At 33.7% G+C, this 23,565-nt stretch overlaps 1 protein-coding gene across 18 annotated transcripts in view; it reads right to left on the reverse strand.

The window, feature by feature from the left end:
- Positions 1-23,565, reverse strand: part of SLIT2 (slit guidance ligand 2) — a 262,325-nt gene that overhangs the window by 22,117 nt on the left and 216,643 nt on the right. For 9 of the 18 annotated variants that reach the window (XM_042807960.1, XM_042807965.1, XM_042807962.1 and 6 more), the window contains 8 exons: positions 22,768-22,839; positions 20,122-20,285; positions 17,802-17,834; positions 14,721-14,845; positions 14,490-14,587; positions 12,925-13,064; positions 8,942-8,968; positions 256-349 (listed from right to left, as the gene is read on the reverse strand). In XM_042807960.1, the coding sequence (XP_042663894.1) occupies positions 256-349; positions 8,942-8,968; positions 12,925-13,064; positions 14,490-14,587; positions 14,721-14,845; positions 17,802-17,834; positions 20,122-20,285; positions 22,768-22,839 (753 nt within the window). The remainder of the gene's footprint in view (positions 1-255; positions 350-8,941; positions 8,969-12,924; positions 13,065-14,489; positions 14,588-14,720; positions 14,846-17,801; positions 17,835-20,121; positions 20,286-22,767; positions 22,840-23,565) is intronic. The other 9 variants (XM_042807975.1, XM_042807973.1, XM_042807974.1 and 6 more) reach the window with 3 other exon arrangements.

Here is a 23,565-nt window from a genome sequence, read left to right on the forward strand (position 1 = left end):
ACTCTCTGTTCCTATTTAAAATCCGACTAGAATTAGAACTGTTAAGGAACAGTAAAATTCAGTAAAACATATTTAAGATAATAATGTAGATCTACATGTAAATAATGGACTATTCTGCTGTAATGATTGACAACAACTGATATTAGTTTTTTGAGAATAGAACTTGTTTCCACTAAAACAAAAGGAAAATAAATTAAGCAGGAAAAAAAATAGGAATTTGAAATCAGTTGGACTGTGACAATATTTTAGACTTACTTGTAGCCTTTGGGTGTCAGGATACACTTTGAGTCATGCTGGCAAGGATTCAGGTTTGGAGCACAGAAATCTAGTTTCTCCTCACAGAGCTCACCTGAAATATAATATATGCTGTCAATTCAGTGAAAATATCACAGTGACTTGAAAATAGCTATTTCTGTTTTTAAAGTAGCTGTTACAACTTTTTGTTAACACTGAAAAATGCATACTTCATGATATAATAAATACTAATAAATAAGTATTAATACATAAGTAATAACAAAAAATACCGATCTTTCTGATAACTCCTTTAGAAAAAAAAAAAATAGTTCAATGTCAATCATCTATCCATGTTTATAAATGATAACTTTGTGAAAAAACATTTTTTTTTTACAATACTTATCTACTTCTGCTGTATAGCCAAACACTAGTGATTGAATATCTTCTCACTAGAGCAAACAAGCCATCAATATGGTTTTCTCTTATTTCTAAGCACATTACACAGAAATACACAGATTTACACTGTAAGTAATCTATTACCTGAAAAAGCCCTGTTAATATCACTGCATGTCAATATAATTCCAGTTATCCCAAAATGAAAACTTGCTTTCTATTTTTTCTTAAGTATGACTCTTCAATTTTTGCATTTGTTAATGTACTATAATTATCTATAATCTGTTCTGTGAAAAGAAAAACATATGTATGTCAAATGTCTACCCTTCCCTGCTGCTAGAAGCAGTGGCACTAATTTCCAATATGGGCTGTATAAGCTGTAAATATTTTGGTATGGTTAAAATACGATTTTGTTTACAACTTTATAACAAGGAAACAATTACAGGTGTGTGAACAGATCAACAATTTCTTGTTCCCAGACTAACTAATCAGAAGAAACCATGAATAGTGCACTTGCAAAGTTTAGCACTGCTTTGTAAGATAGGTACGCTTATTCTAGCATCCATACGAAGACTATACTTATAATCAACAGGTATAAACCCCATGACTTCTGAATTCAGGGACTCACTGGTCTATCAGGCCCTAAAACTATGGAAGGAGTAGGGTTGCCCCTTGTCATTTGTCAAGTAATAAAACGTGAGCTAGTGAGCGAAGAAAAGAACTGTACACCAAAATGAGGAAGAAAAAAGAAGAAGATAGCAGTGGAAGTGCAGATACTTTCCCTGCTCAAGCTGAACTTTCCTTTAAAGAACCACAATATTTTGTATCCCCCCAGTTCTACTTATCTGAGTGTGGTAGAGGCCTGCAGTGTAGTTAGCTGAAGAATCAGTATCTGCTGAAGGGCAGCCCGAGATTAAAATAGCATATAATGGTTTCACCTCTTTCCGGTGACTGTTAATACAGTACTGAGGATAAGGACAGCACCACCATGAATACAGTATGGGGAAAGAAGGACAGACCATTTCAGGACACAATTTAGGTAGAATTAAGAAAAGGTAGACTGCATATTGTGAATATGAATACTGACTACCCAGGACTTGAGACATTATTTCCAGGACTTATCTCTTAGGGTGTGTAGAACTTATTTCAAATGATGTACAAATTAAAAAAAAAAAAGTTAAGAGAGTTGAGAAACAGTCTACATTAAAGCAAGGATAGATCAAAAGGCAAAACTGAATGAGAGCCAAAGATGGTTATGCTGGATAAAAATACATCTGAAACAGGTATGCTAAGTGTGATAAGACATCGGACCTCTACAATCTTCAAAAATAGGAGAAGTGAAAACCAGCTAGACAAGTCCACTGCAGCCATCCAAAATATCAAGACTATTTCTACAAAAAGATTTAAAAAAAAAAAAAAAATGATAGCACATCACCAGTTTGTAAGTAGTGCATTTTCCCTGCAAAACCAAATAAAGCTTTGAATTAACACAAGAAAATGGCCTTCAAGCACAGGCTACTTAACAGTCCTCAGGAAAACTGTTGGTAACAACGTGACTTAGTCAATATATGTAGGAAACTGAATTAAGATCAAATGCAGGCCACTGAAGATGACTATTACAAAGGATTTTATTTCTATCCTTGAAGCCTCTTCAAACTCTCAATGGACTTATTAGTCTGGAAATGTGCAACTGTTATGACTAGGTCAGTGCACAAAGAATCCTGGAATACCAGGGATTCTTTGCATCCCACAATATATCAAACACAAACCATATCCCTTTCTCTTTTCAAAGGGTTTTTTTCAAATACATATATAAAAGGAAGTAATACTTCACATAGCATTTAGTCAATTTGCAGAACTTGTAATCGCTGAAATCTGTTTAAGGACTAGTAACATTTAAGAGTGAGGCTTAAATATGGGAATAGAGAATTCATATTTTCAGGAACTTGGAGTGGAATAAGCAAAAATAATTTTTTTTTTAAACCTGGTTTGTACACATTCCCGTGGTTTAGAAAGGTATATACGTGCTTACATATATGTGTATATATGAATAAATATATACACACAGCCCCATACAAGTATTGTATATTCTATATTAAATTACATGCAGAACTGCAAAATATATGACACCCCAATTACAAATAATAAAAATGTGACTGTTCAGTACTTACAAGACTTGGACAAAGCCACCTCTAAACATTCCCAAGACTATTAATTCTAACAGTATATCAGAACCTTTCTGAAAGGGACATATTGAGCCTATCTTTCAAGCAGGGCTGGAGGTTTGCTGTCTCTAGATTCACAGTAAAAGTTCAGTGGAAACCCCCCCAAATATCTAAAAAAGGCAGATTAGGACTAGCATAATAGGAGCAAGCAATGTCACCATTGCTGTCAACTTTACTGAGCTGGCATTGATTTTGCTACTGGAGAGTAATTGAACCATGTCTTAGATTATTATTGGCACAGACCTCTGAAATTTCTTGTGTGGCAGTTTTATTGAGTAGTGTCTAAGTCTGTCCATTTTAAAATTTATTTATTTTTCCCCATCCAGGTTCTTATAAAATACATGATTTATTTCTTAGAGTAACCTGCATTTTAATAGTCATAGCTTGATGGCGCTATCTTCTGAACTACACTGAAAGATGAATCACCTCACGAAAAGCTCAGGGTCACCTGAAGAGTCTTAATTAGCAAGACATAGGTGTGAATCCTGCATAGAGACTGAGGGTCAAACTGGAAGTTTAAGTTTGAAACAGGCTTACAATTTCGAAAAATGTCCACTTCAAATCATAAGATCAATGTTACACTACCAGGCCTAATGCAGCCAAAGAGCTTGCAAACATCAGGTATTTTTGAGATTATGGTTAGATTTTGGTCTGAGTACTCTGTAGAAAAGTGGACTGAAAAAGAAGAGAAACAACAATTCAAAAACCTGGTTGTTTTTAAAAGACAGGGCTTTTTGTGCTGTGACAGCATAAAAGGAAGGAAAGTTTCCCCTTGCATTTGCAAATTATATACAGTGTGAAATAAATCAGAATTATATTACTAGAGGGAGCTTTCAGTTAAACAGTCTGTTAGCAGCTTGCCTATGGAAGGAAACAGGAATCAAGGAAAGGACATGGTAAACATGGCAGTCCATGCAGTGAAATAATAATGTAAAAAATCCTCTGAACAAAAATTAACTTTTACGTAAAGTACAAATTTTCATTATAATGAAAGAGTGGAATTCACAATAATGAAAGAGTAGCATTCATGACAGACTTTCATACAGGATCAGTAAAAACAAAAACAAGAAAAATTCAAGATGGAATCCAAAATATGTACATAATATACTGAATTTCTGAATGAAAATATAATTACCAGAAGGAAAAAAAAAAAAAAAAACACAAACAAAATAACTCAAGTGTGAGGTCTTAATTTGTACTGTTAAGAGATTTGTATTCTGAATGGAGCAGTCCCATAACCAAAATATAACTGTTTGTGAAAAAGCTAATAGAAGAAATAAGTAGAAATATGAGACATGGTATCTGAACCACTGAAGAATAGTTTCCTTGTAAAGCAACATCTCTTTTAGCATACTGTATAACCAATGTGTTATTCAGAATTATACTGAGACAAGGTGAAGGGGAGAAAGTAATTTTGTTGAAGTGAAAAGATAGTGATTAAAGTGAAACACTCATTGAAGGAAATACCAGATTTACCAAGTTAGGCTCCTTGGCTTTACTGGAAGGAAATCCTAGGGACTTCCCTGATTTGGGAAGCATAATACAATGTTTTTTAAAAACATACTTCAAAATAATGAAAAAGGACTGTGAAACAAATGTCTCAATTCAAGTAAGCTTGATACTGATGTATGTGTACATTCTTTTATTCATCTAATAAAATTGTAACTGAGGCTTCTGTAGGAGCTTGGCTAAGTAATAATGTTTTTGAAAAATGGAAACATTTCTGTATGTAGGAAAGTAAGCAACAGACTAGTTTGTTTAAAAATAAGCAGTGGATAAAGTGTCAAAAATCCTATGAAAATGTTCCAAAGTTTAATTAGAACCAGCAATAACTATTTTCTTAAGACATCTTGCTTAATGAATCTAGGGAGTCTGGATTCTGGTATGGAGTCACACAGCAACCAGCGGAATTCTACGTGGTTGGCACAGTCCAAATGAACACAATCCTCCATAGTCAAGACTGGAATATTTACTGAGATTCTGCAGCTAGATATAGAGGATGATGCAGACAAACAGCCAGACAACACTATTAAACACAGATGATTATTTGTGTGCAATCCTCAGTTAACTAACCAAAGTTATGTTTGCTATATTCACAGGTCAGTCTGTATGTTAATTCACACATATGACTTGATGAGATCGTAAATCACAGATTCATAGAATACCAGCTTAGAAGGGACCTCAGGGATCATCTGGTCCAACCTTTCTTGGCAAAGCATCATCTGGACAAGATGGCCCAGCACACCTTGTCCAGCCAAATCTTAAAAGTGTCCAATGTTGGGGAATCACCACTTCCCTGGGGAGATTATTCCAGTGGTTGATCTCACTGTGAAAAATTTTCCTTTTGTGTCCAGTTGGAATCTACCCAGAAGTAACTTGTACCCATTGCCCCATGTCTTTTCCTTGTGACTCCTGGTAAAAGGGGAGTCTCCATCTTCTTTGTAGCCACTCTTTAAATACTGAAACACTGTGATAAGGTCTCCCCTAGCCCTTCTTTTCTCAAGGCTGAACAGACACTTAACTCTGGATTTTCCAATTTATAAAGACATATAGTACACCAAATACTGAGGAACAATGCAATGAGCTGAAAAAGGATTTACATCATTGTTATTTTGAATAATTGGGCAATAAATTCAAAATACAATCAAATAAAGCAATGTCAGCCACCATATTTCTGAATGAAGAGGAGAGCTCTAACCCAAATGGACATGACCTGAATATAATAGCAAATTGCTAATTACAGGCAAGCTTACTAAAGAAGAAAGTTAAAAATCACTAATAGCAAAGCTGATTATGATATTAGAACAAAAACTAAAGACAGAATGCAAAAGAAAGAGTGGTCACTTTTAATTCTCAAAAACAGGTTTTTGCTAGAAGACTTATTTGCTGTTCCAAAGCTAAAATAACAAATACATATTAAGGATTTACTGATAATTGCTAGAATAGCATGATTTTATATGTGTGCAATTATGTCCATTCCAGCTTCTGAGCTTGGTTGCGATATACTGTGAGTCAACTTCTGCCATATTTCTGTTTTATCAATTAGGTATTATCCGAGTCTTTGACTGGAAGTCTCTGTTTAATTAATTCTGACTCAAATAGCCAACAGAGTGTAGGAGTGGTTGGAAAATGTCAGTGCCGTTTAACAGACTATATACAGAAAATTGATGAATTTTAATGAAGTCTTGAGTTGGATGAACAGTAGACAACATGAATTATTTAAAGTTTTGAGCTCATTATTCAGAAAAGACAAATAAAAATATATACTATATGAGGAACAGAGTTGCTTACAATTAAAAAAAGTTCACAGTTGCATGCAGTTTATAACCGCAAATCTGAACTTTCTGTTGGAATTTAATTTTAAAGTCAAATTCTAGATATGATTCCTTGCTGTCTTTCACCATTGCTTAATTCCGTTCATCTATCCACCATGCTTGTTGATCTCAGATGTCAAAAAAACCAAAAGATGGGGCTTATTGAATTTAAAATTTCTATTTGTTTTATATATGCTGTTTGGCAACAACAAAGTAATAGCAACTTTGAGGCAGGTAAGCTTTAAGACAATTAAGGAAAACAAAAGGATAGACAATAGTCCAGAATCAGTAATGGCAGTGATCAAACTAGAAGCAGGTATCTCAGCTTGTCAAGGATATCATGTATATCCCCTCATTATGAAAATACAGTAAAATTTATTTAATACTTGAGCTTTTAATATAGAACAGTCATTTGAAGTATATTAAGCTAAATGAAACAAAATTTTATGAGTGATGAAAAGCAAGAGTAGAAGAGGTATCTCTTTATTCTAAGAAACTGTAACACTTATGTATAGCTCTTATAAGAATAAGGATTATGATCCTGATGTAAATGAAATAATAAAACTTTTTATCAAGTTTGATATGACATGATTTCCATTTGATTACTTGCATGCTTAAATTTTAGGCAGGTACTTATTTGATTACCCAGTGAATTGAAAGTAGTAACTCAACTCCTTTATTATAATAGCAAGAAATCCACATAATGAAGCTTTGAAACACATTAAAAAAGGTAAAAATACATCTCTCTCTCTCTCTGTCTCTCTCTCGGGCTTGCCTAAACTGAGATAATTACTTAAAATTATCCCTTTTTTTTTTAAATCTACTACTGTCACAACAGCAAAGATGTCTAACATGATAAAACTGACTGATCCTCCAAGCAACTTATAGACCATTAATAACTTTCATGTTCAGCTGGCAAGCTAAGACAAGCATGTATCACATACACATCTGCTTAATATTGGTGCTGAACTTAGTTCACATCCCCTGGGTGTGTGACAATTCATTTGTGAGGAATTTGTTCTTGACATAATCAGTAATTTTAATATGTTATAGCTCACACTTGTGTAATACATTTACAGTGACTACGGTTCTGTTTAGGATTCATTGCCTTTCTACCTTTAATCACTTTTAAAGACATTTAAACTATCAGCAAGACTAATTATACACAGGTAAGAGCTGCCTCAAATTGAAATGAAGACTCGAGTTTCTTCATAGTAGCATCTTCCCTTTACATTCCATTTAAAAAGCTATTTTTCATGAACATTAAGTTTTAATATTTAAGATATTAAGTTTTTCTTTTAATTTCCAGAAGTAAATCCTAAAATTCTGTCATTTATGCTACCGGAAATCAGTGACAAAGCAAAATTTTATCTATAAATCACAGATGTTGAACTAGTTATTGTAATCTTCTTGGGTTTTCTGTTTGTTTGTCTGTTGTTTTTTTTTTTTTGTGTGTGTGTGTGTGTGTTTGGTTGGGTTTGTGTTTTTTTTTTTTTTCTTGCTTTTTTTTTTAATTAAAACCAAGAATAACAAAGAACTCAAGTTTTATAATTAATTATACTAAGCTTGCTCTTTTCCTAGGTTTTCTAGGGACAAGTATTCTTTTATAAAATTATCCAGGTTCGTGCTGGGATAGTAACAGAACAATGTAGAAAAAATAACTTAGGAAGTGACAAGGGGAAAGAAATACAGGAGACTATCTTTTCTGTTCAAGTAAATAATAATAAAATGCAAATATAGCAACATGTCTAAATGGAATATAGCTTTACACATGAAACACCTATAGCTTGAATCACTTTCTGAAAACGTCCATCACCTACAGAGAGAATTTAGGCTCTGAGTTTAAGTTGTAAGAATTATTCATCAGATGTCTAAATTAATCAACCTAGATGGTATAATTGCAACCTTGGTCAACATCTTATTTCATGGATAATGAACATATTTTTATTACTAGTGAAATACTATATTGCTTTATAGACTTCAAAATATATTTACCTAATTAAATTAATGGCAAATACACTACAAGATGATTAATTTGATTTTAAAACTAAATATGTAACTTTATATATATGTCATCACTGATTATGTTAGCTCTCAAACTGTATAGATGACCATATTGTACAGAAAATGGTTTATCTCTGTTAGTGAGATAGGTGTTAGGCAGGAACTTTAAAAAAAAAAATTAAAAATCAGGAACACCCAAAGTTAGAGTCATAAATCTCTCCACTATTACCTTCCTTGTACCATAGCCTCAACTTAGTGTGGTCATTTCAGTTTCTTTAGGTATTTGTAGCAAAAAAAAGGCCACAGAAATGATGAGCAAGAAGATTGCCATTTTATACTCCAACATATTTTCTAGTACCAAAATCTAATCAAGAAATTAAAGCAAAACAGTGTTATAAAACAGAGAATACATGAGAATGGAATCAAGGTATGTTTTTAAGGTGATAAGAATAAAGTTTTCAGAATATCACCATGTAAACTTTTTTGTTAGTCCTATCAGTGGCTGTACAGATTTTTAATATAGCTGAAAAAAAGACAGTGAAGGTAGTATTAAAGTACTCCTGCACAGCGATCTGCATCTTCAATGACACTCTTTTGATATGTATTCACAGCAAGAGCCAAGTGCCTAATTTGAGGATTTGCAGTGAGCTTTCTAAATTATATGTATATACGATTTATTTGATCATTTGTAAGAACTGGAATCCATGCACCTTTAAGGAAAGGAAAGTGAGAAACAAAAGTAAGTGAAAATAGGCTTAAAAGACAACTGACCTTTTTCCACTTCATTCAGATTAGCAGCTTGCAGTGACAAAGACAGAAGAGACAAGAGACTTTTTACATTGTATTACAACAGCATAGCACATTAAGCTAATGCACAACTATAGCAGCAGAGAGGTTGATATAGCAAAATGAAGCAAGCTTCAGAGTCTCACCTACAGCAGAGCAAAACAAACAGAAAAGGTAAGAAGTACATGCCACTAGTGGCATCAGAAAGGTTTTACTTCTGGATCAATTAGATCTGTGATCTAATGACTGATGATAATGAGCAAGAGAAATGATCATCTGTATCTATAGAATGTACATAAAATGACCTGAAGTTTACTAGACTGAGGTTAAAATAAAGGAGATGATAATGTTAAGAGAATAGTGAGGTTAAAGAGTGCAGGACATAGTGAGGTATTTTAAATGTGTTATTTTTCAAGGTTTCATCAGACACCCTGAGTGTCCGCTGATTCCATGTGCTTGCTGTTGTTTCACAGTTACAGTCTGTAATCTTAAGAAAGCTCATAGTATAGTGCAAATACCATTCTTTGTCTTTCCACCTGTAACCGTGGAGGTAATTGTAAAACTTAACTAAGGCAGAGAATAATGGATTCCTGATTCTCAAGCAATGACATAATAAGCTTTTGCAATTATTTGTTTTTAAATCAACACTATGTACTTGATAAGTGTCAGTTTTCAAGGGATTGTTAGAAAAGTCAAAAAAGTGACTTTTGTTTTGCACTGCAACATTCTTTACAACATTTTTAAAAGTTTTTGTATGTATTTTCGGAGTTAATTTGAGATTCTAACAAGCCTTCCACATGAAAATAGAACTTTAAAGAATGATGATTTACATTTCATACCAGCAGGTTTCATTTGACTTCTTCCTTATACCGTGCTAATGAAATGTAAAGCATATTTGCAGATAACCATTCACCCTGAAAAATATTCTGGGCTGGTGCACTTCCACATTCAGTACATATATGCCGTGACATCTTGAACACAGACAATTCGAAGTATTACCAACAGAATTAAAAAAGGAACAGGACAAGCCTACAGTGGTATATTCCTGGTATGTATACTGTCCAAGTCTCCAGCAACTTACAGATCAGACTTTCTGAGCTAGAGATAAGTATCTCTGAATTTAAAAATTTTTTAACCTACTGAATAGATAGCCTTGTTTTCCTGACTGTTAACCTACTTTTGCCCAACTAATACATGAGTTCATTTAGTGAAAAATACCTCTCATAAGAAAACACATAAGCAGTATGCAGATCTGATTTTAACCTGTATGAACAGATACCAAAATCCAAATGTTTACAAAGTTCCTCATGAAAATCACTGTATCCATAGTGGACAGGGATTCTGTTATTTATCTTTCCAATCAGGCTGTAGGCCAGAGGAAAAAAAAAATCCTGTAAATAATTTGGTACCTCATACATGCTTGAGGTAACTGTAAGATTACTTTATATTCTGAACACAACCATTTCTATATCCTGATGTGTCCAGACTACTGTCAGTCTAATTCTTAACACTGAAGGTCATTTAATTATTATACAAGATCAAGGATGATGGACGTGAAGACCCCTTGACTAGCTCAATGTTTTATATTTTCTCCTTAGAATGAATCTCAAAAATTACTTAGGAATTCACTTATTGTGTCCTATCCTCAGATGCCTTGTAAGATAGATAGTATATTGTAGAATTCTGTACTGTATTTGCTAAAATTATCAATAAAATGAGTTGAGGCTCTGGTGTTGTATGTTTTAAAAAATACATGTGTTTGGTTTTGGTAAAGTGTCGAAAAAATCTGATGAGATGTGCAAATCCTCTCCATTTTTTAAAAAACAGAGCAGCTAAACTTACTGATTATGAGTAGATTGTTTTGATTTATTTTAGAGCTGGTGAGAGTATTCTCACCTCCTCACATGACCTATTGACTTCATATTGATTATGAGTAGGCATTGCATCTGTAAAAGCAAATCTCTTTTTCTGAGTTACATTTAGCAAATAAAAATGCCATGTAAACTCACAGTATTTTCCTTTTAGAATTATGCATAATTATGAATCCAATTAAAAAATACATTTTATTGTATTTTGACTAAAGAAGCACAACTGCAATACAAACATCAAAAATGTTACCAATGTTTATGTTCTCCTTTTTGTTCTCACCATACAGATGTATAGAGAAATGCTACAATTACTGTTTAAATTGTAAATGTAAAATGTACATTGCAATTACAATATTACAGAAATGCAACAGGTGCACTTAATCAGCATTTTAGGCCAGCACATATAAACAAGCCTTTCTATCCACTCTGTGGATATTTAATAAAAAACAGCCCTTCTCTTGGCATACTGTAAATACAGCAAGCTACTGACTCTAGCAGTTAAGTGCACCTAGAGCAATGTCAAAAATTAAGACATGAACAACACAGGTAAAAACACCTGCAAAGCTGCAGAGGAGGAATGCACTTGTGAATGAATTGTGTACTATCTAATAGTTATATGAAGCCACTGAACAGGAATACTGGGCTGATGTGACTTTGGTTTGCTTTCTTCCAGCCTATACAGTAGAATATCTGATCCCATTTCAAAGGAGATGGTAGCTGAACCCAAGCAAGCTGAAGCTTGACTCACATATACATGAAACATTAGTTATAGGAGAAATAGCAAACACCTGCCTCTACTTATTGATGCTGTTACCTGTTATTTGTTTCTAAGGCCTGAGCTGTCAGTGGCTTTTAGATACTAAGGTATGAGTACTTGGCAAAATAGTATGTTCTCTCAGCCAAAGATTATGTCTGTTCTTTGAGATGTGGACCATCCACTTATTATTAAACACCTTACTCTGGCTACTTACACTTTCAACCTGTATTGCTATAGGTATTGTATATGCTGTAGGTATTCTGTATAACGAAATTTCTACCAAGCATTTACCCAGCATAAGTACTGGATGAGTACATTATGAAGTTTTATTTCTTACAGTTGTGTTCCATCATCTTCACTCACCATGGGTTTCCAAGATTTAAATATTGTCTTTAAATTTGAATACCCTAAAACATTTGAGCAACCCAATTGGTTGTAGAACTAATGATGGAAGTACCTTGGATTAAGAAGGAGTTAGCTGTGTTTTTAGTAAATGAAATTAATTCAGGAGTTCACCTCTCCTCCCAGTCTTTCAGAGCTCAAATTTGATCGATTAATAGGTTGATTGCAGTAAAGTTGCAGGATGACTGAGGTGAGTTAATTCCCAAGTTATGGTGGGTTTTGTGTATCGTTTTTATGCATTTCAAATCATGTTCTTGTGAATTTAAGCTCTGTGTTCTCCTAGCAGTCAATTAGCTGACAGAAAATAGAACTGTCTAGTTAGAAGAACTATAAAACAGATCAATGTAAACTTCTTGTTCTCCAGTGTTGCTGTTCTAACTGCTCTCCATTCTCAGAGATAATGACAGCAAGCAGGAGACCCTCTGTCTGAAACAGAGGCGAATGCTTTGGCCTGGCTGCCAACTAATAGGAACAAATAATTAGACACTCTCTAATGATTCCTTTTGTGCTAGAACAGAAAGCATCACACTGCATAAAAGTTTCTAACATTGGACAGGACAGCACAGCATCCAAGGGTGCCAAATTCAGTTCCTTACTGGCAGAGACAGATCCTTTTCTTCCCTGTTAGTAACATGAGGTTCACAGGATAAAAGCAGAAACAGCTACAGAGGTTCTTTATTGGGGTGTCTGGGTTAGGTAAACAGTAGGGAGGGACACATTTTGAATGATCTTTGAAATATCAACATGTAATTTCAAAACTAACAAATTAATTAGTGGGCATTAAGTCTACTTTTGACTACAAACCATATAGGAGAAAAATAAGGAGGGAAACCTGTCTTTAAGTCCACTGCAGCGTAACTACTAACTCACCTACAAACTGAAAAATATTACTGCTCTGCTAGAAATTCTTGAATTACCTGTACTTTCTCTTATACTCCTACCTGTATATTCAGGTGGACAAAGGCAAGTATAGTTATTAATTCCATCCACGCAAGTAGAATTATTTTCACAGTCATTGTCTTCACAGTCATCCACATTTACTTCACAGTTTTCACCTTCAAATCCATCTGCACAAGTGCACCTGTAATACAGAAAACAAAACTAAGCACGTGGACATTTTAGCTGGAGAGACCAGAAAAGATGTTCTGTAATTAATAGGTACAATAATTCTTAACCACTATCCCATAAAGGAATATGGTTGATATAATGTAAAAAAAAATGTAAGAAATGTTACCAAAATATTTTTCATATTTTAAATTACAGAAAAAAGGCTTCTAAATTCTTGCCTTAATCTTTAGTTCAAGGGGCCTCTTAAATGAAATTACTGAAAATTCCTTTTGAAAATTGTGCTACCTTTATATCATAAGATTAGATTATATTTCCTATGAAAAGTGATTCATTGTTTTTTAAACACATGGAAGAGACTGTGGAATCAGGGATTAGTATATAATAGTAGTATTCCATTATCATTCAGTTACATGTACCAATAATAAAGCTCTGTTTAACATTCCATGTACAACAGCATCAATATATAAAACCAAAGCCTGTATGAACTCTTCAAAGCAGTAATATTTTTTTTGCTCTTAAGTATGTTTATACAAAACAAATACATCAAAATAGATAGTAAATGTAAAACATCACTCAAACATGACTATACATAGATTTTCATCTAATATACACCATCTAGAATTTCTGCAGCTTTCCTTATAAGATTACTTTGATTTTCAAAATATGTAGTGTTTAAACAAATAAATGAAAAAGGTCAATTTCTGAGACATGACTATGTCACTTTAAATTCTAGAGGCATAGTATTAAGATGTATAAGCTTAATTTTTAATAGAAAACCATTTATTCTTTGAGCATAATTTGGATTAAAAATTAAGAATAATATCATAATGAATTGCAAGATAATGAACTGTATCTTTTTGAAGTGTCACTTCTAACAAGCTTGAGGTGTAGATTATTAAATTACTAATAATTTCACATAAGAATGCTAAAGAACTTTATTTCATAATTCATGAAGTACATCTGGAGTAATTGTACTGTGTGATTAAATAACTCAAGATTAAAAATGCTCACAGCATGTTTATCTGATGGCATAGTGAGATTCAAATGAATCATTAATTTTCTGTTTCACTGGGATTTACATTTTATCATTTACATGCTGTCTGTTGAAGTAATACACATGACAACAGATGAATTGTGAGATTTTTTCAGCAGGGATCTAGCTAGCTATTAATTAGCATAATGGAGTCAATACTATGTTGTCTTGACCTGATATGCCTCAACTAATCACAATCATTTGTTATTGTTTTTAACAGTTGCAAAGCTTTATAAGCTTTCCAAGGATGGCAACATGTTCTGAAAACTTCAGAAGCACTGAAAATCTGCCTTTGTGGTGCACTTACTAGCAAACACAGAGAACCCGATGATTAACAAAAAAATAATTTCAGCATGTAAAACTCAGTAGTTTTCCATCCTGTTATTACAATTAAAAACAACCTACCAGAAACCATCCTTTTCTCCTTCTTTCAAGTGACAAGTTCCACCATGGTGGCATGGGTTACTAATGCAAGAATGAATGGGAATATCACAGTCTTGACCCTATGCAAGGAACAACAGTTAAAATTTAAGAACAAGACACAGACACTAGCGGAAGCAAGCCAAATAAAACTTCAAGGTTGTTAAGAAGAAGCTTTCATTTCAGTAGGCTTCTTCCTCTTCATTCAGGACCTACCTTGAAACCATATGGGCAAGTACATCTATAGAAGTCAACTGGATCATTGTTGCAAGTTCCATCATTTTTACATGGATTTGATAAACAGGGGTTACATTTAGCAAGAATATTAACATCCACAGGCCCTTAAAAATACAAATTGGATAGTCAGAAACAAACAACTATTAATTTATATTTGACAGGATATATCTGCCACATTCCTTTAAATTATAAAATTAAATTTGTATTTTAGACTTTGTGATGTTTCTATATGAATTAAATGTCTTTAATTCTTTTGACATGACCAAGGAAGTTTGGTGTTGGATTTTTTTGATTTTTGGTTTAATCATCACCTTTTAAAAAAAAAAAAAGAAGCTGACTCCAAAGTGATTCCCATATCCCCATTCTCTGAAATCTGTACTGTTCTGATCCATAATTACCTTCCTTTTGTATTAAGAAAATGCAAAATAAAATTCCAGATTTTGTCTCTTTAGGGGGTAAAAAGTGCCTATGAGGAAAAGGGCTATCACAATTGCAATCCTTCCCTTGATAGTGTTACTGAGAATGCTATTTTTAATGTAATTTTGTTCTAATTTATTTTTTATCTGCAGGATCACAGACATGGCAAAAGAAAGCTGTAAAATTACCTGTAAATTGGTTGAACATCTGTGAACTGTAATGTAAATTGAATTGCCCGAGCTATCTCCCTGTAAATAGCTCTATATTGTGCCTTGCTCCCTTATGGAGTCAGTCACAGTTCTGTGAATTACAGCATTAGCTGGGCCCACATATAATGCAAACTGTACCATGAATCTATGTGTAAATGAGGGCTGCAATACATGCTTGCAGTCTAGTTTCTTCTTGTAATGATTATAAAGAAAGAATTCAGAAATTAATATTGAGAAAATCCTAAATTTCAGAAGCCAGACTTAGAGTTTTGGCCTACATAATTCTTATCCCTATTATATAAATATTTTTTAGATATTTTTTTTTTCTGTTGTTTTACAATTTTAATACAGCTTTTTCATGGCGAATTTTCAAGTTAGGAACCTTCAATTTTAAAATTTTTGGTTTTGACAAACAACTAAAGAAATCACTGGTTATTTGTTAAAAATTAGAAGTCACTTGTGTATAAATAATGATTTATTTTCAGAAATTTTGTGATAGAAAAAAGTTTGAATAAGAGAAACCAGATGACTTGGAGAAATGCTATTAAGAGAATAAGCATACATGCTATATTATTTCCAGTTCTACTGCTTGATGACATTACTGCCTCCAGCTTGATTTCAGATTTCAGCTATGAAAAAAAAAAAATCAGTTATCCACAGATGATTCGTAAATTTTAAGGAATAACCAGTGATTTATTCTAACCAGACACAACAGGAAAACTCCTGAGACCTACTGGTGGAATAGCCTGATTGGTCCATAAGAGGTTTTACTCAAAATGAGCCAGATGTCAAAGTTTTCTAAGTTAACAGGGCATTCTTACCAAGATAAGGGATGTTGGGGATTTTTTAAACTTAGATTTCTTAATTTTCTTTACTTATTGTTCTTTGCAAAATTAATCTCAGATAAGACATTGTAAAGGAGCTGTCATGCAAAGAAGCCATGTGATGATAAGGATTCAGTAGGGGGTATTAGACAAGGAGAGGTTGACTGTTTTTTTTACTTTTTTTTCTTTTTTAAATCTGCAGTTGCCGATATCCTTCCGTGTCACAGCTTGAAAGCAAATCCAAAGGGATGAATATGGTAAACTGTGATAAAATGCTTATTGCCAAAGCCACAATCTACATGGATCATTGCCTATTCTTCTTTATTACCTTATTTTGAAAGGGAAATCTATATCTGATTAAAGGTTCTTCTAGACCAGCAAACAGCAGAAATAGAACAGTTGAAAAAAACACCATAGAATTAATGTCTAGAAAGTCCTGCCTATGTACTCTAGACTACTGCTGATCATTGCTAGAGTATATTAAGATGTTCTGTGAAAAAAATAAGGTGCAAGAGACAGAGACTTAAAAAAAAATCATTGTAACACTGTGCTGTAGCATGGAAGTCTATGCTTCCTTGCCTCAGCTGTTTATTCTGAACATCATATCCTCTTTTCTACTTCTCATGCAATAAAATGCTAATGATTTGGCAAGAATTAAAAAACATTCAGTAACTAAGGTTATTTTCCCAAATGGATTAGCAATCTAAATTTCACTTCGAAAACAGAGCCAGAAAATGGGAACCCAAGTTTCAACAAGATAGCAAACACTGTATCTGATTTGTGCTCTAAGCTTTTATTTCAAACTATTATATATGTAGTATCCAATAAAAATTAACATTTTGATTTATCATTCTTCAGTTGTAAGTTCAAAAAATTGAAATGTTTCAGAAATTTTTACTGAAGTCTAATGGAAAGGCAGTTCTGGAACCTATTTTTATTTGCACTATACTATTTCCTTTCCTCTTCTGCTTGCATGTGTTAAAAGACTTGTATATGAAAAAGAATTGAGTTCATAACTTATTGTTTAGTTTTTCATATTGTAGACATATATGTTTTTGAATAAGCCCTAACTGGAAAAAAAAGCCTTAGCATAAATTAAAAAAATAATCAGTATTCTTTTGTAAAAAGTGAAAAACTAACTGTATTTTGTTGACACACACACATGTGGCAATCTAACATTTTTGAAGAAAAACATGACAGAAAACCTCTCAATACCAGCTTCTAATGAAACCTGCTGCAAGAAAAAATGAGCTCTGACATTTTATGACTCCTATTCTCTCTTGCATATGTCCTCAAAATCAATAATCTACACTGATTCACTTATACTAAAGCTGCTAATGAAATCACTGTTTTTACTACAATTCAGTAGAACTAATCATTGCTGTTAGATGTTTTTCAGACCTCAAACCCAGGCTTTTAAAATAACAAAACTGTTCATACAATATGTTAAATGATATATCGCAAAGAGTCAGCTGTAAATTCATCAAAGGGGAAAACACACAGTGAACATGCGTGTCTTAGGAAAGAAGTCTGCTTGAGGTACACAAAAGGAAGGTCAGAGGGTCCGTTCTTAATCAGATCACCCACTCCAGATCTACGTATAACCTTACCTGGTATCAGAAAACCACAAGGCCCTGGAATCTCTAGAAGCAGGGCATGAATGGTAAAGGGGTAAAAGTAAAAGATTGAGAGTCTGTTAGAGGCCACATAAAAAAAGAAAACCACCCATAAATGTAGAAAAACAACTGAAAGAAGAAAATACTAAGGGATGATTCCTGGAGTAAAAGAATTCATAAAATTAGAGTAAGGTACGGTGACTTTATGGAGCTTTACAACTGAGATGGGATTTCATTTTAAAATGCTCATTTTCACTGGGAACTATTCATTCTGTAAGTAAAATTAAAGCACCCATTTCACTGAATTGAATCCAGAGATACTGATAAGAGGGAATTATTTCCTGTAAATATATATACAACAGCAGACCATCAACAGATATTCCAAAAACAGTCCTCTCACTTATAGCCTAAAATTTTGGATCTAGTAGGAATATAGCATCTTCCTATTTTCTATTCAGCACTTCATTTTTAAGCAAAAGATAAAATTACTTATCTTTGAGTAACAGACACATAATGTCTTACAGGGCCATCATGTCATTGAAAAGCTGCTGATTTGCAATCTGTAATTATGAGCATCTTCATAGGACAGTGGCAGGAAAATTATTTTCTCTCAAAGGTATCCATAATACCAGATCTCCACTCTTGGAAGTGAAACAAATACAGTTCTTACCCTGCATAATAATATAAAGGATATTTTCTGATGGGCAAGAGGGAGTAAGATATACTTTCTGGATTGTCTGACAGAAACATAACAATGATTGTAGGCAGGGGTCATACAGTTTTTAAAACTGACAGAGCCAGAAAATAACCAAACAGGTCCTTTATGTCCATGCAAATATTCTTTTACGTATTTGATATTACACACAACAGTGTGTAATAAGAGCATATCTGCAATAATATTCAGTGATGCTTGCAGAGTAAACTATCAGATTGGCCAGCAAATGTCCTATCTAAAATCAGACTAAGAGATTTTGCAACAGATGAGTGTCATGTGCAATGAATACTGGCATGACCTCGGAGATGTACTGTTGAAAAGTTGCAAGAAGGATTTAGAGGGAGAGACAATTCATTGGCATCACAAGCAACAAAATAGGTTCCAGTGGTTTTTGTTTAAAAAACATGTTTTTTGACAGAAAGCTTAAGGAGAGAAGACTAAATAGGATGATCATACAGTAAAGAAAAACTTTGGATAAGACAAAGTCCAACAATGTCCCATTGCTTTTTTAAGGAAGAAATTACAAAGGGATTGAGCTCACCTTTGAAGACACATTAACAGATGAATAAGTCAAAATAGCTTGAAGATTACCTAGACTATGAAAATAAATTACTTCTACAAGAATTAAGATCATATTTAGCTGATGCCTCAGAAATAACTATAAGCCTAGTAACAAGTATAAGCACACATAAATTTTGTTGTATTTTTGCTTTTGTTTTTGTTTTTTCAGTTGGGGATTTCAGTGTTTCTAAATCACGACCATGAAAAATTAAGCTACAGCAGAAGTTTCCTATGTTTTCAAAATATTTAAGAAGGGAGAAATGGATGGAATAGAGGAAGATTAAACAGTAAACCAAACCAAGTTCTCTCTCCATGTGAATAAAAAAATGTACTTTTTTAACCAAAGTTTCAGATTCAGAAAGATTCAGAAAAAGAACCTAGGAATCTACAAACAATAACATAAGTTGTGATATAAATGCCAGCAACATTGGTACCAACATGGAGAAAAACACTCTTGGTTCAAACCCTAAGAAACTTCCCCACATAACATTTCAGAATGACACCTCTATAAAGGTAATCACATCCCTTTTTCTATGCTTGTTTTTTTTTTGTTTGTTTGTTTGTTTGTTTTTTAATGCTTTCTTCTGAAATATCAGAATATTAGAAATTCTGGAAATATCGATGCCATTAATTGCAGACTGCAAGGATTATGGATGTATTTACAGTTTTTACTGTGAACAGTCTGAAGGGAAGGATATTTTTTGGCTAAGGGAAGTGTAGATGTTCAAACTGTAGTTCATGACTGCCAGTACCAAGTATCTATGCACATCCATGTACTGAGGAATACTGTACTGCAAGTCCAAAGACTTTTTTTCTCAATCTATTTGAAAAGAAATAGGTATTGAAGTCATTAAAATAAATACAGTTCCTGAATGGTACCAATGGCTAACATCCCTAAGTATGAGGAGGAACGATGATAAGTCTGAGTGAAGATACTATATTAAATGTATTTAGAACACACACGACTCTTATTTGACAGCTCAACTATATGTAAAAATTCAAAATTGACACTTTAAAGGGAAAAAACAACAACAGTACCTTGGCAAGTAAATTTTTTAGAAGGAGTTGTGAGAAGAAGTTTATCTGCCATTTCTCCAGGACCAGCACAACGTGCAATACCAGGTTCTTTGTATTCTGATTTTACCCAGTCAGATAGCCACTGCATGTTACAATCACAATAAAGAGGATTTGCTCCAATAGCCCTATGGAAAACAGACAAACAAAAAAGCAATAAAATTTTAAACAGCTGCTTTTAAAAAGAGAAGCTAGAACACAGGTTGGCAAAAACCCCTTTGAACCACAAACCTACCCTCCCCCTCCACTAAATTGACTGTAAGAACATGAAGTGTCTGGATTTGGGTTCTAAATCAAGAAGTGATACTTTTAGCAGTCAACTTGGTCCAGAAACCTAGCTATTCTTAGCTGCATTACGTGTGAACATTGGAGAGCTAATACTAACTAGCTCTGTTTCACCATTGGTATATAATGGCCAAGATCAGCTGCATCAGCACAATGAAACCGATACTGGGAAATTAAGTTAGCAAGAATAAAATATTTCTTCCAAAGCAGCCAAGGCAACCCCAGAGAGTTCCACCCTGATATTTTTCCTTTTCAGTTTATGGCTCCCAGGCTGGTACAAACCATCTGTTTTTAAGCTTCCAAATTTGATTTAATTATTTCCTCTTTGGAGCTCTCCCACTGAGCTCACAACTATGTGCAGAATTCTGTAAGTGGTCTTTGCTGCATAAGTAAATAAAACTACATTAAATAGTTTAAGAACCTTAAGAACTGCCTTGTTATGGAAGCAAATCCATTTCTTTAAATAAATCTGATTTTTTTAATTAAAAGTAATTTAGCTAGATATTTTCAGAATTAATTTCTATAAGGGCTTTTTAAGTATCTCTGCTAGAAACTCTAAAAAGTATGAGAACAATGGTATGTTGTGTAGCTAATTTGGATGATAGAAGCACTGTGCTATTCTATAAAGATGTACTCATATTCCCTTTAAGAAATACAATAATCATGTAACTTTCAACAGATAATCTTGACATATGCACACACTGTCAGATGGCAGTGGTAGAACATCCTCATTCTCCAGATGTTTCAGTACTTTTTTTCAGAATGTTGCACAATCCTGGATCAGTGGGTCTTCTAGAGATACAAGAAAAGCTCTGGCAAGCAAAGGTGGTAGAAACTACCACTGCTGAAACACTCTTTTCTGCCACACTGGGCAGGAAGCCCTCTCTTAATTATTGCTACATACTTCCACGTGAACACAAGAAAATATATATACTTGTGCAGTCAGGCTTAAGTCAGACCAGTAACAAAAATCAGACCTAGTGATAGGAATCTTCCCATTCAAGCAGAAACACTTAGAATTTGTCCACTTTGCAATTTTTCCAATTTGCAAGAGTGAATGTCAGCCTGCACTGAGATGATACAATTGCTCTGATAAAATCTGAATGTTAGCAAGGATAACTGGTAGCCACTAAGAAAATAATAACAGCAACAACAATCAAATCTATGTGTATTTGAATGAATTATCAATGATTTAAAGCTTAATCAGTATCAACAAATTTCTGAGAAATGGCAAATTAAATATAAATGTCCGATACTGAACTAGAAACAGAATTAAGTTTTAACAACTGCAGCTGTTCAGAAACATAAAAACTAGATAGATCTAAAGGCAGTAGTCAATTTACTCCTCAATCAAAGGAAAGATTTAATAACTATCCATAAACACAACGAGGTTTACAGATAGGTAACTTGTTCTAATCTAGGTTCCCACTGAAAATTAAAACCAGGAAAATCATTACCTGAAATTATGTTCTGAAATCAGATGATGCCATGTATTTAATGTCAACTTTACAGACATTGACACAGAATTATAAAATAATTTAGGGCACTCTGGTGGTCATCTAGTCTCACCTCCTGCACAAAGCAGGGCTCACTTCAAAGCCAGAGCAGGGTTGCTCAGGGTTGTGTCCAGCTGACCTCTGAAAATCTCCAGGGATGGAAATTCTTCCGCTTCTTTGGGCAACTTGTTCCAAAGCTGAACCACCCTCACAGTGAAGAGTTTTTCATTATGTTAATTCAAACTTCCCTTGTTGCAGCTTGTGACTATTGACTCTTATTCTTCACTGTGTACCTCTGAGAAAAACCTGTCTCCATCATTGTTGCAATCCCCTTGGAGCCTTAAAGATTATTAGGTGCCTTCTTGGCATCTCTTTCTCCAAGTTAAATAAGCTCAATTCCTTTAGCCTCTCCTCACAGCTCATACGATCCAGCCACCACCCCACCTTGCTTGACTCTATCCTGGATTTGCTCCCGTTCATACACATCTGATTTCTACTGGAGAAACTGAACACATATTCCAGATGTGACCTTAGGAGGGCCAAGCAGAAGGGAATGACCACTGTCCTCAATCACCTGGCTGCTGTTCACTTTCTAATTCAGCCCAGAGCTTCTTTAGACTTCACTGCTGTAAGGGCACATGGCAGACAGGTTCAATTTGCTGCCCACCATGAGGTCCAGGATATTTCTGATGAGCTGACAGCTCTCTGGCCAGTCCCCAGCCTTTACAGATGCATGAGCTTGTTCCAGAGCAGGCTTTTGCATTTTGTCTTTGTTCAACTATATGAAATTTGCTAAACGTCACATAAAAAATATCATCTGAATACTCACAGGTGTGACAATGCTGAGAGATCATTAAAAGCTCCTTCAGGAACAACAGAAATATCATTACCATGTAAAGACCTTAAAAATAAAATAAACAGAATAATATATATGCATAAAAATCAGCAGGTTAACTTTTGAATTTAATCTTCTGTAAACACTTTTCAGCTTTTCACTTTCTTTTTGTTCCAGTTCCTCAGTGTTTCCTACTGTTGTTTGCTTTTTTTTTTTTGTTTTGTTTTTTTTTTTTTTTTTTTTAAAGCTCCAATTGGCAGCCTACTTGTAATTTGTAATTTGAGTTTTTTAATTCTGAATTTTCATAATACATTATAATAATATGATTCTTTAAAAATTGAAATAATAAAGGTCTGTAAAAGTAGGAACACCTCTGCAAAGTACTGATTGGATATACGAATTAAAGAAGAGTTATTACTTCTGATTTTTTCAGAAATTCCTTGAAATTTCCATTAATTATGTTCATACTTCTTTTTGCAATCTTTCTCGGATTCATGGAAAATACAGGCATTGAATGTTTGTTATTGTAAGTATTAGGGATGTTGCCCTAATTTGATAGTGAAGTTAAAGAACCAAAGACCTTATTAAGCATCAACACCAAGACTAGTGTTATCTACCCTGTAGCAAACCTGAACAAAATTCTCTCTCCTTTTCTATAAATTCATTCAGATACATGTATATCTAAAACATACAGAATTATGGTTCTTGAAATTATCCATATTTATATAAAATAATTAAAGTTATGTGAGCACACTTAAATAATGTCATGCTTGAGACGTCTAATCCAACTAA

This window comes from Tyto alba, unplaced genomic scaffold, assembly GCF_018691265.1.
Source record: "Tyto alba isolate M040663 unplaced genomic scaffold, T.alba_DEE_v4.0 Super-Scaffold_6, whole genome shotgun sequence".
NCBI lineage: Eukaryota > Metazoa > Chordata > Aves > Strigiformes > Tytonidae > Tyto > Tyto alba.